Here is an 18,638-nt window from a genome sequence, read left to right as displayed (position 1 = left end):
ACTGAAGCATTGATATTTAATACAATTAATCATTTTTAGTATTTCATCAAGGATATTTGTAAGTAAAATGCATCTTTTAGTACCGTGAGTGGTTCGTAGTGAGGAATTCAATAACTAATAGTATAATTTGTTACTAGAGCCTTGATTCATGATCAGACTATTTCTTTTGGGCTGTCATTGCAAATATCCACAAAATTTAAAAGGGCAAATGTATCATTATGAAGACAGTTTTTAATCTAATGAGTCCACTGAAAGGTTCAGGAACCCCCATGTGTTGTTCATGGTTCACACTTTGAGAGCCACTGTTTCAATATAACTACTTGGCTTAAAGAAAAAGAAAAAAATCCTTTGAACATCCAGGCTAAAAGGTCATATCATTCCTAAGAAAAAGAAAATGCGTTTGACCTTAGACTTTTTGATAGAAGTGCTTTAGGCTAGAAGAAAACGGAATACTATACTTAATATTTATAGAAAGAAAAGTTATGCCAAGTATTTTATATCCAGCCAAACTGACCTCAAATTCTAAAGGCCACATTCAACTTCATGAACATACCAGAGCTCAGAAAATTTTGTTGCCATAAACCTTTTCTAAGGAATCCACTGCAGAACAAACTTAAGCCTGCCAAAACGATTTGAGAGGTATTATATAAGGATAGATAGTTGGCATATAATATACTTGCAGTAGAATTAAGACCATAAGATAGAGTGAAGAAGGCAATATAGTATATAATAGTGTTATGTTTTGACAATATAGCTAAAGGACAATGATAAAAAATTCAGAGGAAATAGGAACAGTACTGTGATGCTTAATTTTATGCCTCAACTTGATTGGGCTAAGGGATGCCCAGATAGCTGTTAAAACATTATTTGGACGCACATCTGAGAAGGTGTTTCCAGAGGAGATGAGCATTTGAATCTGTAGACTGGATAAAGAAGACCAGACCTCACCAATGTGGGTGAGCATCATCCAGTCTGTTGGGGACACAGATAGAACAAAAAGGTTGAGGAAGGACACATTTGCTTCCTGTTTGAACTAGGACATCCATCCTCAGACATCAGTACTCCTGGTTCTCAGGCCTTCAGATTAGGACTTATACTATTATTGCCTTCCTTCCATTCTCTGCCCTCCAGTTTCTTAGGCCTTTGGACTTGGATTGAATTACACCACTGGCTTTCCTGGTTCTCCACCTTGCATATGGCAGATTGTGAGATTTCTTGGCACCTATGATCAAATGAGCCAATTCCTGTAATAAATCTATCTGTCTATATCTATATCTACATCTATCCTCCTACTGGTTCTGTTTCTCTGGACAACCCTAAGACTAGTATATAAAAAATAGAACAAACTTTCAGATTGAGAAAAAAGACATGCAAGGCAAATGCATGAGAGATAAGTGTTATGATATATTGATATTCAACATCTTAACATTATTAAATTAAGATGAGAAGTCATTGAAAGAACAAATGAGAGTTCATGTTTACTGCTACAATATGCAATGAAGATATAAGTTATTAATATTCTTGCATATTTTAAAACATCTCTTCCATACCTATAGAAATCAAGTGGACCCAAAAATTGAGTAAGGATGTGGAAAAACCAGCATTATCAGTAAGCTAGAACAAATAAATACATATTGAGGTTGTAAAATCCAATAATGAAAAATTTGCCTTCTTTCCAAGTGCACATTGAACATTATTGTATTAGTCCATTCTCACATGGCTATAAAGAGCTGCTCAAGACTGGGTAATTTATAAAGAAAGAGGCTTAATTGACTCACAGTTCCACATTGCTGGGGAGGCCTCAGGAAACTTACAGTCATGGCAGAAGGGGAAGCAAACAGGTCCTTCACACGGCGGCAGGAGAGAGAAGTGCAGAGTGAAGTGGGGAAAAGTCCCTTAAAAACCATCAGATCTCATGAGAACTCATTCACTATTATGAGAACACCGTGGGGGGAACCTCCCTCATGATTTGGCTACCTCCCACCAGGTCCCTTCCATGATGCATGGGGAAGATTATGGGAACTACAGTTTAAGATGAGATTTGGGTGGAGACACAGCCAAATCATATCAATTATGAAATGAATATATTTGGGGCCACAATAAAAACCTCACTAAATTAAAAAAAATTAGAAATAATACCCACAGCATTCTCCAACCACAATAGGATAAAGCTAGAAATCAACAATACAATAATAAAATAAAATACTCTTAAAGCAATCTGTGAATTCAGAAGGATCTTATTAAACCACCACTGCGTCAGAGTGGAAATACAGATCCAAATTCCAGAATGTCTTTGAAATGTCAACAATGAACTAAAACGAAACAGCCAGGATGGGTAGATAGCAAACCCATCTCTGCTCCAGGATGACAGTGTGTCATATGAGGCACTAATCCCTGCGGAATGAATTGCAGCCAGGCCCCAGCACCGTCTGCTTCTTTTACTCTAGCGTTCTGTCTTGCTTCAGTGACACCAGTGATTACACTGTCTGTTGTCTCAAGACCAAATGTCTTTCTCATCATGTGTGTTGGGGACGTGGGCAGTGATTCACATAAGGGCCAGTAGTTCCTGCCTTGGCACCAGCATTGGCCTCAGCTATGTCCATGGCTCAGTCAAGTATACAGAGCATGAGGAAAGCAGGGGTCAGGGCTCTGCCTCCTTTCTTCTCTGTCATTGGTCAGGCTCATGACCTTGATCCTGTGCAATAACGCCTGTCCTTCAATTCTCTTTGTGATCATCCCACCATAGCAACTCAGATTTTAAAAATATCAGTCAAGGAGATCTCAGCCTGCATTTTGAAAGCTTGCTGAGCAGATGGCTTTGCTCCCTTTGGAAAAGTCAGAAGCCAAGGCCAGCGTTTAGTTAGAAAGGGTGTGTTATCCCCAAATATGTCATGCTTTCTGGGTTAGCTTGGAAGGGGTCAAGAAGAATCCATCAGAAGAACATTCTGATGCTCATATTTTAAACTTGGCTGGAGGCAGATGTACAAGCATCTTTTGGAATGGAAGGGGAGGGGGCAAAGTCCTTTCCTGCAGCAGAAGAGGCAGCGTTAGCTTCGTGCTTCAACAAGAATAAGCAGAGAGGCAGGTGGCACCCCAGGGAGTTCCAGACAAGGGATTGACACAAAACCAGAGGAGAAACACATTTTCTGAGGAATAAGGACTCTATATAGAGCTGAGACCCTGAACATTGCCCTCACCAAGCCACATGTAAGTTTCTGCTTTTAGGCATGCAGGCTTGTCCCAACATTATAACAACACTTAGATACAACAGATACCTGTTGGACAAATAGAGAAACACCAGGAATGCAAGTACACAGCACAAAACCACGTGAGGATTCAGAGAAGGTGGCCATCTGCAAGCCAAGGGGAGAAGCCTAGGTAGAAACCAGCCCTGCTGACACGTTGACCTCAGACTTTCAGTCTCCAGCACTGTGAGAATGTGAATTTCTGTCATTGAATCCTGCCCACCGTGGTATTTTGTTATGGCACCCCTAGCAAAAGAATACAAGTCATGGTTATTTTTCAAATTCGGAAATACAGGACCCTTCTTTGCCTCCATGCCTTTGCAGTTCTGGTTCTCTGCCTTAGACACATCCCTTGTCCACTCGGGAAACTGTGTAGCCTTCATGTCTTCTGTAAATCCCTCCTGGACCACATCAGGCAACTGTCCAAGCACCTGAAACCACACACCTGTAAAGCACTAATCACAGTGAAAAGAAAATACTTGTTTATACGACTATCTCCCTCATTAAACTATCAAATTCTCAAAAACGGAGACTGTCTTGTATTGGCATGCAGCTGCACTGAATGATATTAATCCTCGTCTTTTGTTCATACAGAGTTGTCACTGGTTCATACATGGTTTTAAAAAGAAATTAGGTATTTTTATTTTATTCAATTTTCTTTTTCTTTTTTTTTTTTTTCTTTTTTTTTTTTTGAGACAGTCTCACTCTTCTCTCAGGCTGGAGTACTGTGGCTCGACCTCGGCTTGCTGCAACCTCTGCTTCCCGGCTAAAGTGATCCTCCCACCTCAGCCTTCCAAGTAGCTGAGATTACAGGCATGCACCACCACGCCTAGCTAATTTTTTGTGATTTTTTGTAAAGATGGGTTTTCGCCATGTTGCCCAGGCTAGTCTCAAACTCCTGGGCTCAAGGGATTAGCCTGCCTGGGCCTTCCAAAGTGCTGGGATTACAGGCATGAGCCACTGCACCAGCTGGCCTTATGTTTAATAATTCAATAGGCAACCATGAACCAATTACCTAAACAATAGCTGAAATGTAATATCTAAATATATTATCACCACCAACAACCATCCTCAATCTTTATCCCATAATAAACACCATCCTGAGTCTCATATTCATGGCTTGCTTGCCCTTGATATCCTTTTATGTGATTTAATTACTATAGATATCTACAGGCATATAGATACCTGTATCTATAGATATCTATATGTAGTAATTATATGTAATATACATTTATTTCTAGGAATATATCTATTTCTAGAACAAATAGGAGTCTATTTTAAATGTTTTAATATTATAAGATTGGTATCATTCTGTATGTAATCTTTTAATTAACCTTCCATTGCTAAAATTCATCTATATCGTTGCATATGGCTGATTCTTTTGTTATTATATGAATAGACATCACTTTAGTCCTCTAGCACTCAATTATTAGGTATTTGTTTTGTTTAGGTCTTGCTCTGAATAGCCCTGCTATAGACCTTCTTGCACATGTTGCCTTGTGTATGTTGTAAACATGTATATGTTTACATGTGTAAGAGTTTCTCTTGGGTATTGTGGTAGGCAGAGTTTTGCCTGACCCAAAGATGGTCACAGTCCAATTCCCAGAACCTATTAATATGTTAGCTTACATGGCAAAGGGGAATTAAGCTTGCAGATGAAATTAAGGTTTCTCATCAGTTGATTCTGAGATGGAGAGGGTATCTAGATTATCAAAATGGGACCAATGTAATTACAAAAATTCCTTATAAGTGGAAAATGGAGGCAGAAAAGAGGACCAGGGAGAGATCAGCATGAGAAGAACTTGGCCTGATACTGACTTCGAAGATGGAGGAAGGGACCATGGACCAAGGAATGCGGAACATCTCTGAAATCTGGAAAAGATAAGAAAATGGAATGTCCCTTACTGCCTCCTGCCAGCACTTTGATTTGAGCCCAGTGAGAGGTGTTTTGGACTTCTGACCGCAACCGTAGAGTAATAAATTCATGTTGTTTTATGTCACTAAGTTTGTGGTGATTTGTTATAGCAGCTATGGGAAACTCATACAGGTGGATAACAACAAGTAGAGCTCCTGTCACAGGCGAATATATTCCCATCTGTAGTAGGTACAGACAACGTGGTTTCCAATTATTTGCCCTCTTAATAGCAGACTTTGAAAGTTCCTGTTGGCTCACATGCTGCCAATGTTCAATGTATCAATATTTGTAATGTTATCTTTTCTGGAATGTTATAGAGTCATCTCAGTGTGGTCTTAATTTGCATTTTCTAGATAATTAACAAGTCTGGCACATTTTTGCATTTTCATTGGCCACTGAAGATCCTCTTTGTTCAAGGTGTTTGTTCGGCCCTTGTGTCTTGTGCTCATTTCTTGGTTGATTGTCTCTCCTTTTCCTTATTGATGTGTGGACGTGTTAAATACGTTCTCAGATCAATGCAGTTTTCAGTTGCAGGTGTTGCAAATATCTTTTCCTATTCTCGCACCTGTGCCTTCTCATTCAGACTTTCTTCATTTTCATGTTTAGTTAGTGCTGGAAATCCACACGTGGCTCCCCGGTTCTGGGGCATTCTCAGGGATGTTCAGCAAAACAAAGTGAGGAATTTCTATGAAGCTCCACCTGCACTCACAGCTCAGGCAGCCAAGGGCTGGTAACCTGGGAAATGATGGGAAGGACAGAGAGCGCTACCTTCACAGCCTCATCCTTCCAGGGAGCAGGCTATGGGGGACAGTATCGCAATATGGTGCCTTTCTTTTACCCCTGACATAGCTGCTTGACTGGCAGGGGTATAACGTAGGGCACAGAGATTTTGTGGATGATGTTTCCACTGTTTATGGAAAATTATGTGTTGGCTCAGGAATAAAAAGAAGACTTTGAGCTCTGGGGAGATAATCACAAAGAGCAGGGGCTGCTGAAAATCATGGATGCTTTTCCAGAATAGGAGGGTTCCCAAACTGATGGGATTCAATCCCAGACTCAGGCCCTCTTCAGAAAGAAAGCAACAGCATTCCCACATGGTGACTGTTCCGGGCTCCGGCCCCAGCTCCAGTTCCTCTTTCCTCTCCTCAAACAGAAGAATGACTTAATAGAGAAATCGAGAACATAAATCGTGAATACCCAGCCATATAGATAAAGAGGGATGGTCTCATGCTAATTCTCAAGAAAAATAGGAAAAGGCCAGGCGCGGTGCTTACACCTGTAATCCCAGCACTTTGCAAGGCTGAGACGGGCAGATCACTTGAGCTCAGGAGTTCAAGACCAGCCTGGGCAACATGGCAAGACCCCATCTCTACAATAAATACAACAAAGTAGTCAGGCGTGGTGGTGCATGCCTGTGCTCCCAGCTACTCGGGAGGCTGAGGTAGGAGAATGACTTGAGCCCAGGAGGTCGAGGCTGCAGTGAGCTATGATCACATGACTTCACTTGAATCCTGGGCAACAGAATGAGACCCTGCCTCAAAAATAAAAACTCATAAAAATAGGAAAAGATATTCTATCTTTTGTATTTTGGAGTTAAAGCCTGAGCTGGTTAGAATGGTTAGAACTAACCTGAGTTCATAAATCAACCGCAAAAACAAAAATGTCTGAAAACAACAAAAAACATGAATACACTTTAGCATTAGGTTATATATATATATCAATATTTCTAAATCTCTCTACATATGAGTAGGTAGATACAGATATAGATAAAATACACATATATATGTAAAATTAAATAAAACAAAATTTTGTTGGATGTACTCCAGGAAATAGAAAATTTTAGCTGCTTTATTTTATCATCTTTACTCAAAGAAATTAAAGCTGCCCCTATAATACATAAGTTTATAAAAGAAAAAAAGAAATGAAAAGGAAATGGATAGAAACATAAAAAGTAAGAAAATAGAAATGATGAAGTTAAAACCAAACAAGAAACAGCAAAATAAGAACCCAATACCTTGTAAGTGACAATGTGGGCTGATGTAAGCTATTCATGCAGAGTGCAGAAGACATGGGCCAGGCATAGTGATTCATGTCTGTAATCCCAGCACTTTGGGAGGCTGAGGTGGGCAGATCACCTGAGGTTGGGGGTTCAAGACCAGCCTGGCAAACATGGTGAAACCCCGTCTCTACTAAAACTACAAAAATTAGCCGAGCATGGTGGTTCAAGAATTGCTTGAACCCTGGAAGTGGAGGTTCAAACGATTCTGAACCCGGGACATGGAGGCTGTAGTGAGCCGAGATCATGCCATTGTACTCCAGCCTGGGAGACAGAGCAAGACTGCACCTCAAACAAACCAACCAACAAAAAAGAAGAATGCAGCAGACATTCATGCATGATCCAATGCGGAATTGCAGGAATAAGATGAAAGACACAGGGGATGGACAACTTACACCCAGCATGTGAGTAACCAGTATACCTGAAGTAATGAAAAGGGAAAAAATTGGAACTGAAAAGCCTTTCAAATCCATAACAGAAGGAATAAAGACAATTTTCTTGAAACAAAGATTTAAACTACAGAGTAAAAGAATTTTATATAAGAACTTACTCTTCCAGGCAGGATGGAAAAGTTTTGCAGGAAATTAAAGCACTTGCCCAAAATAACCAGAAAACTCAAATAAAATGCAAAAACCTTATGTTTAAGGGCATAAAGAACTGCTAAAGCAAGCCTAGGAATTTTAGAATAAGAAGAAAGCAGAAATTGAGGCAGAGTCAGTATTTGGAGATACGCTGGGTAACAACTTCCAAGAACTGATGAAAGACATCAACTCATCAACTGAAAGAATTTTGTGTGTCACCAGCAAGGTAAATACAAGAGAACCACACCTAGGAATACCGTGTTCAAACTGCTGAAAACTAAATAGAAGGGAAAAAAGTCTCAGAAACAGCAAAACAATGCGTACTACCATCAGAGGAATAACAGTGAAGTCAGCAGACCTTTTAACTTATGCTTAAATTCCAGTGTTGAAAATTGGTCACATGGTCTTGCCTAGATGCAAAGGGGACATTATGAAATGCAATGTCTGGATGGGCAGACACACTTTCTTCCCTCCCTCCCTCCCTCCCTCCCTTCCTTCCTTCCTTCCTTCCTTCCTTCCTTCCTTCCTTCTTTCCTTACTTCCTTCTTTCCTTCCTTCCTTCCTTCCTTTGTGAGGTACTCTCACTCTGTCACCAGGCTGGAGCACAGCGACATAATCTTGGCTCACTGCAACCTCCACCTCCCAGGTTCAAGCAATTCTCCTGCCTCAGCCTCCCAAGTAGCTTGAATTACAGGTGTGTGCCACCACGCCCAGCTAATTTTTGTATTTTTAGTAGAGACGGATTTCACCATGTTGGTCAGGATGGTCTCAATCTCTTGACCTTGTGATCCACCCATCTCAGCCTCCCAAAATGCTGGGATTACAGGCGGGAGCCACCATGCACAGCCAGGCAGAGACACTTTCTAGTATCCTTCTACAACATGGAAGGGAGGCATGATTTTTGCGGACAGTTAACCACTTCCACCACATTGCCCCTTACCCTTCATTGATGCACTCCTACTGCTTTGGTGAAAGACACATCTTTAGACCTTCTTATGGGACATAGAGAGGGATGAGTGAACAGATTAACGTAATGAATCTGCCCCAACTTCTCATCTCCCTAATAGTTTGTATCCCTTTCTCATCAGTGTAAGAAGAAATTTCTGACATGACTGCGTCATTTAATGTAGACCGCTTTTAAATGCAAGGCTTAATTAACCAATCAAGCAAAATATTAGAGCCACTCCCAGCTGTTCGTTAGTTTATTGAATTCAGAATATGCCATAAACTGATTATATGGATTAATCCGGTCCACTCCAATGCTATGTTTTTTCCCCCTTGTTTTAGCACTTTTATACTTTATTTCAACTATATATTGCAGGTGCATTCTGATGTCTTAGCAAAATTTTAGCGTCCTTTTGTTGTTTAATGTTCCCCAGATCCAATTTTTGTACTCTTTTTCCTGTGGGATACTATGAAATTGAGTTGTATTTATAATCCTGGAGGCCATGAGAGTTGGTGGGTTGAGTTTTGAAGCTTAGCATCCTTCTATAAAGTAACTGCTTCATATGAGACCATTCTAGGACTCTCAAGCAGGAAATGGAAATGGCCAGAGTTTCCAGAGGAGATGAAAGGTTTTTTTGCTGGTGAGTGAGACTCAGTGGGATTTATGTGTTCAAGGTACTTGAATACTGTTTTGATCGTGCCTTTTTGTGTTTTGTATTTTTGATGTTTTTGTATTTTCAATGTTTTGTATTTTTGATGTTTGTGTATTTTGATGTTTGATATTTGGGACCTTGTTCATCCTAGAGTGTCTGCCCATCCCAGGGCTGGACAGTTCCTAGACAGAGTAAAAGACTCACCTGCAAGTGCACTTTTCATATGCAACCCAACCAATGCAAAGCAACTACCCACCAAATACCTCCTTTATTTAGGTCTCTCTCCCCTTATCACCAGAGCCAGGCACCAGGCAACTGGCAGCAATCCCTATCCTCCAGAGCCTGCCGAATTATCCAGCCAATCCTCAGCCTGCAGAGTCTGCCTCACCTATTCCTTCCTGCAAAGCCCACAGTAAAGACTGCCTACATGCTCTTCCTTGCTCCTTCTGCCTCTGGTGCTTCCCCATGTGGTTCTGCATGCTCCTCCTCCCAGGAACTGTGAGTAACAAACTCTTTTTTCAATGGCAGTTGTCTTCTGATCTGTTGGCTTTACCACACATAAATAATAATAATGCTTCCATTTTATAATGGATATATGAAAATCTACCCAAATCTCCCTATTTTGAGTCTCAGATATCTAATCTTTCCCCCAACCCTACCTTTCACATGGGAGACCTAGAAAGGCTGTGAATTCTATTTATATTGTATTCATGCAATCAATAGGATTAAATTTTGGGCCCAAGTTTTTGCTACACTGGTTCTACAGCTACAAGAGAAGAGACTTACGCCAAAATTAAAATAAAATAAAATAAACCTGAGCTTGCTATTTTCTTCAGTTAAGCTCTATTCTAAACAATTAGCTGACAGTTCTTGTGTTAACAACAGCAAATCCAGGTGGGTCTGCAGCAACCTTAATTCTTGCCTCCTCAGAAGAAAGAATTTGACTGAGGGACATAAGACAGAGGCAGAAACTAAGGCAAGTTTTTGAGCAGTAGTGAAAACTTGTCAAAAAGTTTTAGAGCAGGAAAGAAAGGAAGTAAAGTACACTTGGAAGAGGCCAAGCAGGCAACTGGAGAGATTCAAGTGTGCTGTTTGACCTTTGACTTGGGGTTTGATATGTTGGCAGGCTTGAGGGGTCTGCATATCTTTCTCCCTGATTCTTCCCTGGGGGTGGGCTCTCCATATGCCCAGTGGCCTGCCAGAACTTGGGAGGTGAGCATGCACAGTGTATTGACTAAAGTTGTGTGCATGTTCACTTGAGGCATTTTTCCCTTATCAGTCGGGTGTTTCTGGAGGAAGGTCATATACCAGTTAAACTCTGCCATTTTGCCTCTTAGTGCACATGCTTGAGCCACTAACCCAGCTCCCGAGATCTTACTGGGAAGCTGCTGATCACCAGCTTCAGGTGTTTTCTATCTACTGTGAGACTGCCGTTCCCTGGTGCCAGCTGTGACCAATTATTGTTTTAACGAGACAGCTCAACAACTGCTGACCATCACCTGACGGTCACCTGCACTCCTCGTTGAGGGATGGGGCCCTCTCCTGCTCTGCTCATGTCTGCCTCACTACCTACTCTAGCACTTGTCTTCCTTGTTCTCACTGTAATGGCCAATAGCAGCAACCACTTGGGCTACCAAAAGCTTGCCTTAAATAGCTATTTTTACTGACTATCTGTATGTCACTTCCAAGTGGAAACAAAGACATCCAGGTCAGATACCAAATAAAAACCAAACCAGATATCCAGTCCTAGAATACCCAGGTCAGCAAAAAAAAAGACATAACTCAAGAAACAGACCTATACTTACACTAATTTAGACCAACTGATTTAGACCAAGATGTCAAGGCAATCCAATGAAAAGTAAGGCCTTTTCAATTCAATTGGCTGTGTATATGAAACAAATGAATCCTGACCCATATCACACCATACACAGAAATTATTTCAAGATGGATGATGGACCTAAATGTTAGAGCTAAAATAATAAAGCTTGTAAAAGAAAACAATACAATATCAATATTGGAATAGGTGAAAATTTCTTAGGATTCAGCATGTACTAACCATGAAATAAATAATTGATCAAATGGGTTTAATAAAAATTAAAACCATTTTTTTTCACTGTAAAATCCAAGTTTTATTTTAAAAAATTACTAACATAGAATAAGTGGGTTTTTTTTTCTTTTTTCTTTTTTTTATTATTATTATACTTTAAGTTCTAGGGTACATGTGCATAACGTGCAGGTTTGTTACATATGTATACTTGTGCCATGTTGCTGTGCTGCACCCATCAACTCGTCAGCACCCAACTACTCGTCATTTACATCAGCTATAACTCCCAATGCAATCCTTCCCCCCTTCCCCCTCCCCTTAATAGGCCCCGGTGTGTGATGTCCCCCTTCCCGAGTCCAAGTGATCTCATTGTTCAGTTCCCACCTATGAGTGAGAACATGCGGTGTTTGATAAAACCATTTTTTAAAACTCTTCACACTGTATACTTAAGATCAGAATAATTTTTTCAAAAACCTACTTTGAGTTATCACTTCTTATAGAATTAGCAAAAATCTGAAAGTTTGACAACTATTTTGTGATGGAGGCAGAGAAGCACCCCCACTAAACACACACATGCACACACACACGTACACACACATACATGCACACACAAGTACAGACACAAACACACAGTACACACAAGTGCATACACGCACACACAAGTACCCACACGCGTACATGTACATAGTACATCTGCACACATACACATGTACATGTACGTGCACACATGTACACATACATGTACACACACCACCTCTCACAGGAGCTTGGTAGAGTGGTCTGGTCATTTCAGCTTTTCTATCTGCCTACTGGCCTGAGCTGAAGACACAAGACTGTGGCCTCTCCTAGCCTCAGCCTTCTGAACTTCAAGCCCAGGGAATCATCACTGCTCTTATTTCAGAGACAAGAGGAAATCCTTTTTAAATCTACCTTTCTTGGGGACACTACCCCATCTGCGTGTAGCCACCATTCTGTGCTTCCCAACTGCCAAAATTCTTGTGGCCACTGCAGCTTTAGACCAAAATGGACTGCAGGTATATACTAATTCTTCCTGCTAAAGCATTTAGGTGCTTCCTCACCTAAATGCTTTCTAGAGTCAGATGGTAGACAAGCTATCCTGTTCTGAGAAAGCTGATGAAGGCCAAGCTAAAGGAACTCTCTTTACATCATCTTTTCTTTCTTCTCAAATGCATGTGCACAAAGGTTGATGCTTTTCCTGTGTTTTTGTTGTTGTTGTTCACAGCTCATGGAATTCCACTTAAGGCAAACTCATATAAAATGCTCTCATTTTTAAAAAATACCCTGTAGCTTTTTCATTCTCTCTCTTCAAAAATATGCCAAGTTGCCTCAGTAAAGAATGCCGTTTTATATGTCGTGCCTGACTGAAAAATTTCTGCTCAAGGATGATTGCATAAAGAACGGACAGTCCACCCTTTCGTCCAGATGGCCTGAAAGATGCCCTTGGTGTCCATCAGACTGTCAGACTGCTGCTTATGGGGCAGCTCCCAGGGTTTCTGCTCTTCTTTCGAGTCTGCACCACCGACACCCTTTTAAGCTTCAGTTGGAGCTCCCAATGCTTGCAAGCAAAGGTACCTTGATTGCTACATCTCACTAGCTGTGTGTTTTTTTTCCACCCCAACACTAGGACATTTCTGCTTCAATGCCTTCTGATCCTGAATCTTAGAGTTGTTGCTCATAATCTCTGAGAGCCAAAAGCAACTTTTACTGGGGACTCAGGACCAGATGGTGGCTGAGGGAGCAAGCAGGGTAAAGGACAAGGATCTTTCTGGAAACCAAATCTGCAGGTCTCCGGGATGAGCTACCAATGAAGCGGGAAAGAGTTCAACATGTTTCCTATCTCATCAGCCATCTACCCTTTTGGAGGATAAAAGCTGCCTTGGAAGGATGCCTGTTTGCAAGGAGGAAAGAACAAGCTTCCTGCTTCCCAGGTCCCCAGCACGATCCCCCTGGTGGAAAGGCACTCCCTCCAAACTCTTGGAGAGGACTCAGGCAAGCTACTTCCGAGTTCCAGGTGACCCATAGGCTGTGACGTTTGGGTCTTAGCTATCTTTTAAGTACTGCTATAGTTCTATGATTGGTTCAGGCACAACTCATCATCTGAGAGCCACTCATTGCAACCTGGAATTGCCCTATACTTAGTGCACAAACTGAGAAGGACGCTTGACTTTTGAGACAACGTGGTGTTTAATCACCAGAATAATAGAAGCATCACAAAATATAGTAACAGGATGGCCCAGGGTGAGAGAAGCAAAGCGTATGCAGAGTCTGGCTTGTACTTGTAAGGCTTCCCTGCCAGCACAGTCTTCCTCTCGATCCAAAGCAGATAATTGGACACCTCCGTGTACACTCCAGGCATGTTCTTCTGGCCACAGCCCACACTCCAGCCAGTAATGCCCAGCTGGTACCAAGTGCTTTGGTTGTTTTTCTGGCAAACCAAAGGCCCCCCTACTGTCACCCTAGGAAAGAAAGGTTGTTTGGGAGGGGAAGGGGCAGAAACAAGTTACTCCTATAGCCTACTGAGGTGCAGCCTGCTGGCATAGGCAAAAAGCACTTATGGCACCTTTTGATGGGCAGATTTTTTTTTTTTAAGAGTCGGGGTCTTGCTCTGTTGCCCAGGCTGACGTGCAGTGGTGCAATCATAGCTCACTGCAATTTTGAACTTCTGGGCTCAAGCCATCTTCCTGCCTTGGCTTCTGAAAGGGCTGGGATACAGCCTTTGGGATAATGGTTTTGATTAGTTTCTCCAACCGTATAGCTATGCTCTGGGACTGCTGGAAAAGAAAACAATTTGGTCAACAAGGTCTCTCAATCATCACCATCTAGTCTTATACATTAGTTTTATTATTATTTTTGAGACAGAGTCTCACTCTGTCGCCCAGGCTGGGGTGCAGTGGTGCAATCTCAGCTCACTGCAACCTCTGCCTCCTGGGTTAAAGCGATTCTCCTGCCTCAGCCTCCCAACTAGCTGGGACTACATGCAAATGCCACCATGCCTGGCTAATTTTTGTATTTTTGGTAGAGAAGGAGTTTCACCATGTTGGCCAGGCTGATCTTGGACTCCTGACTGCAGGTGATCTACCCACCTTGGCCTCCCAAAGTGCTGGGATTACAGGCGTGAGCCACCGCGCCCGGCTCGTGCATTAATTTTAATACAACAAGGGCTGGTTTTATAATCTATTTTACCTTTAAGCACTTTTGTATGTTTTTTTCAAAATTCTTCACATTTTCCCCGCCTTTTCACACCAAATCCATTTTCAGCCAACCCATTTTTCTCTTTCTATATAGTTCACAATAACAAAAAGTAAAAACACCAACAAGGCCGGGCGCAGTGGCTCATGCCTGTAATCTCAGCACTTTGGGAGGCCGAGACAGGCGGATCACGAGGTCAGGAGATTGAGACCACCCTGGCTAACACGGTGAAACCCCGTCTCTACTAAAAATACAAAAATTAGCTGGGCGTGGTGGCAGGCACCTGTAGTCCCAGCTACACGGGAGGCTGAGGCAGGAGAATGGCGTGAACCCAGGAGGCGGAGCTTGCAGTGAGTGGAGATCGCACCACTGTACTCCAGCCTGGGAGACAGAGCGGGACTCCATCTCAAAAAAAAACAAAAAAAAACAAAAACACCAACAAAAAATCCATCGCACCTCATAATAGGTCACTGGAGGAATACAGTAGATATTCAAACTGACTTGTGCCAATGCAAAAATTACAAATATTGTATCAAAATGTTATCTTGTGGCACAAAACACTGAATTATAAACAACTTACAGATCCTAAAACATCCTGAAAAAGATTGCCAAATAGCACAAATAAATGGAGCAGGCGTGATTAATGTGAAAATTGAGGAATATGGTAACTCTCATGGTTTTCCAGGTTTCCCCAAACCTTTCAGACCTTTGAAAAAATTCGATTAAAAATTAATGTATAGTGCTCACTTTGGCAGCATATATCCTAACCCTGGAACAATGCAGAGAAGATTAGCATGGCTCCTGTGCAAGGATGACATGCAAATTCGTGAAGCGTCCCATATGTTTACATCACACACCAGGGCCTGTTGGGGAGGGAGTGGGGGCCAAGGGGAGGAAGAACATTCATACAAATTCCTGATGCATGCTGGGCTTAAAACCTAGATGACAGGTTGGTGGGTGCAGCAAACCACCATGGTACATGTATACCTATGTAACAAGCCTGCACATTTATCCCAGAACTTAAAGTAAAAGAAAATAAAAAGAAATGTATAATAATAAAAAGCTGGAAAACTCAGATATGGAAAAAGACCATGAAGAATACCCATAACTACATAAATAAGTGCATTTATATGTAAACACACACTACATGATGAGCAGACTTTTTTTTTTCCATACACGATTTTATACACGATTGTGTATGAAAGGAATATTTCAGGAAGAATACATATCCATATAACTGCCTTTGGCGAGTGGACTGAGAATGAGCGTAAGAGGTGAACTTCCTCTTCGCTGTGCAGCCATCTTACTGCTTGAACTTCCTTTATCGTGTATTCAAATAAATAAATGAAATCAACAATCCTTCTAATTCCACCCATGCAGAGGCAACTCCTATTGCCACCTTCAGATGTAACTTTCCACACCCTTGTCTATCAATGTGCACCCATCAGATTTTACAGAGATAGGATCAGGATTTCATATTGTTTCACAGCTTATAAGGCTTTATTTTCAAAAATGTTAAGTGACACACAAAACGTTGAAAAAAAAATCACCCCTCGATGTGTTGCAAGTCCAAATACAAAACATGAAAACAAATAACTCCCTTGCCAAAGCTGGATATGGGTTTATTTTATTTTTTTAACCAGATTGCTGTTATGAAGAAATTGCTGTGTTCATCAACTTACTTTGAACAAAGCTGTTCTTTACCAAATGCTCAGAAGTCACTGGAAAGTCACACGACCTTGCTTTAAAATGAAGAATTATAATTGTCTTTCTGAAGATGAGGGAGCTGCGCGAAGGATGTCAGGTACAACAGCGGTACGGTTTGGATCTTAAATTTCTGAAGCCACATAGACCTTCATTCAAACTCCAGTGTGAATATTCAGTTGAATTAATCTGAACAGTTTTTTAAGCAGTTTAAGGCTCAGTTTTTACAGTGATGGTAAAAGTTACATCTCTCCTGCAGGACAGCTCTGTGAATGGAAGGAAACAGCTAAATCCAGGTCTTTATACATGGCAAGCATTGACTCAGTGGTAACTCCTGCTATTTTTGTGGTTTTTAGACCAGGCAGATCTAGGCATGACTACAGTAGGTTTTTCCTGGGACACAGAAGGCGGTTCTAATCTCAGAAGGCGGGATGCCTTTGATAGAATTCTGGGCCTGTAATTCACTTTGCTGGGGTGTCCTCAGCAAGACTTTCAACTTCTCTGATCCTCATTTTTCTTATCTGAAATAGGCCTGTCTCGCAGAGCTAATTCCTAATACTTCTGTGTATTTGTGGCAGCCGTGTGTATGCTATTGAGAACTGGATGGGAGTGAAAGACAGTGATGAAGATAAGTCTATGTAGCATCTCCTATTACCCATTCACTCAGTGCTTCATGTGCATTACCTCACTGAATTCTCACAACAGCCCCAAAAGGTAGGAACTCTTATAATTCCCCTGTTGTAGATGAGGAAATCTGAAAAGGCACAGGCACGGGGGACATCTCTTGCTGAGGTTACACAGGCATTTCAAGTAGGGGAGTCAGGAGGGAGACTGGGTCGTCTGACTTCAGAGCCTGCACTCCTAACCACCGTCCCTCATTGCCTCCCTTTGGTTACAGAGGACCTGTTCTTAAAAGATCTTACAGAGGATCTGGACTGGGCTGAATAGTATCGTCCCAAAATTCATGTCCACCCAGAACCTCAGAATGTGACCTCATTTGGAAATAGAGGCTTGGCAGATATAATTAGTTAAATTAAGATGAGGTCATAGTGGATTGAAATAGACCCTAATCCAGGGACCCAGCAGAAATAATTCCTCCGACTGCCCCAGAACCCATCGGGGGCAGGGGGGTCGGGGCTTCACTCTCCACGCCCGCTAGCTCACAGCCCAGCCTGACTGCCCAGGTCACAATAGGGAATGGGTGGAGCCGCCACAGTCCAGACAAAGCAGCCGGGGTCACCCTGAGCCCTGTGCGGTGTGGAGGTCAGGATGGAGCTGGGGGTGAGAGGCTCGGAGTGGGAGGGGCTCCCCAGCCAGCTGTGCTCCTGTAAGAGGCGGTGTCTCAGCTTCATGAATGTGTCAGGACAAAATAGCTGGACGCACGCTCTAGGGATAGCCTTGGGGAATGAGAAAGACTCTGAGGCTGCTGTTCCAAACCACTCAAGTGAAACAGCAGAGAGGGCACAGGCTGTTGGACCTTAGCAGTGTCCCTTAGCTTTGTGCCTCTGATGACTCCCCTGTAAAATATGGATGATGATAGTGCAGCACCATATGGTTGAGAGGAATAATGAGCACAGGACATGGCAAATACCACGCCCACGATTTTAATTCTCCCATTTCATCTATACTAATGTCTTCCTGCAAAGGAAGGCACCTTGACCAACAGTTTCTATGAACAAGACATGTCCAAAATACAGATCCATGCCTGGATCAGCTGCAGGGTGGCTTTTGGTGGTGCAGTTCTTTCATTTCTTTGTTCATGAAGTCATCCAGAGCTCTTTGGAGCACTTTCTACTTGCTACTTGCTGGGCTTGGAGGACAATGCAAAGATGAACAATAGATGTTCTCTGTCTCTTTGAATCTCATAATCATCTGGGAGAGACACATTGGCAGGGAGACTACCTTAATACAATGGGATAAGAGTGTCATTGGCAGCCAGGTGAGGGGCACGGTGTGTGGTGGGTGGGAGAAGAGGCCATAGGGAAAATTGTCTATAGGAAATAAGGTTTGTCTGGGGTAAGCCAATTCCCAAAGGGAAAGGCTTGGGGGAAGGGCAGGAAGGCATATGTTACAGTTTAAGTGATGGTCCCCCAAATTTCTGTGTTGATGTTCTAACCCCCAGACCTCAGCATGTGACTTTATTTGGAAGCAGGTCCTTGCAGATATAATTGATTGAGAGGGATCATGCTAGAGTAGGACGGGCCCCCAATCCAATATGACTGGTGATCTTATAGAAAGTGGCCATTTGGACACACTCACCCACACAGGGAGAGTCCTATGTGAAG

General features: G+C 42.1%; 1 protein-coding gene and 1 non-coding gene across 5 annotated transcripts in view; both read left to right on the top strand.

The window, feature by feature from the left end:
- Nucleotides 1–16,453, top strand: part of MSRA (methionine sulfoxide reductase A) — a 412,022-nt gene extending 395,569 nt beyond the window's left edge. Inside the window, exons 6-7 of one of the 4 annotated variants that reach the window (XM_077943003.1) lie at nucleotides 9,694–9,893; nucleotides 16,293–16,453. In XM_077943003.1, coding sequence (XP_077799129.1) covers nucleotides 9,694–9,893; nucleotides 16,293–16,305 — 213 coding nt within the window. In that variant the 3' untranslated portion in view covers nucleotides 16,306–16,453. Of the gene's footprint in view, nucleotides 1–3,944; nucleotides 4,078–9,693; nucleotides 9,894–13,084; nucleotides 13,286–16,292 lie in introns of those variants that run through there. The other 3 variants (XM_077943007.1, XM_077943005.1, XM_077943006.1) reach the window with 3 other exon arrangements.
- On the top strand, nucleotides 15,389–15,495 carry LOC114680440 (U6 spliceosomal RNA). The gene has a single exon (XR_003732667.1). It is a non-coding gene; the product is annotated as a U6 spliceosomal RNA (small nuclear RNA).
- Nucleotides 16,454–18,638: the final 2,185 nt, after the last annotated feature.

The sequence above is a fragment of the Macaca mulatta genome, chromosome 8 (assembly GCF_049350105.2).
Source record: "Macaca mulatta isolate MMU2019108-1 chromosome 8, T2T-MMU8v2.0, whole genome shotgun sequence".
Classification (NCBI taxonomy): domain Eukaryota; kingdom Metazoa; phylum Chordata; class Mammalia; order Primates; family Cercopithecidae; genus Macaca; species Macaca mulatta.
Note: the sequence above shows the minus strand (reverse complement) of the source record. Positions and strands in the feature narration are given on the sequence as shown.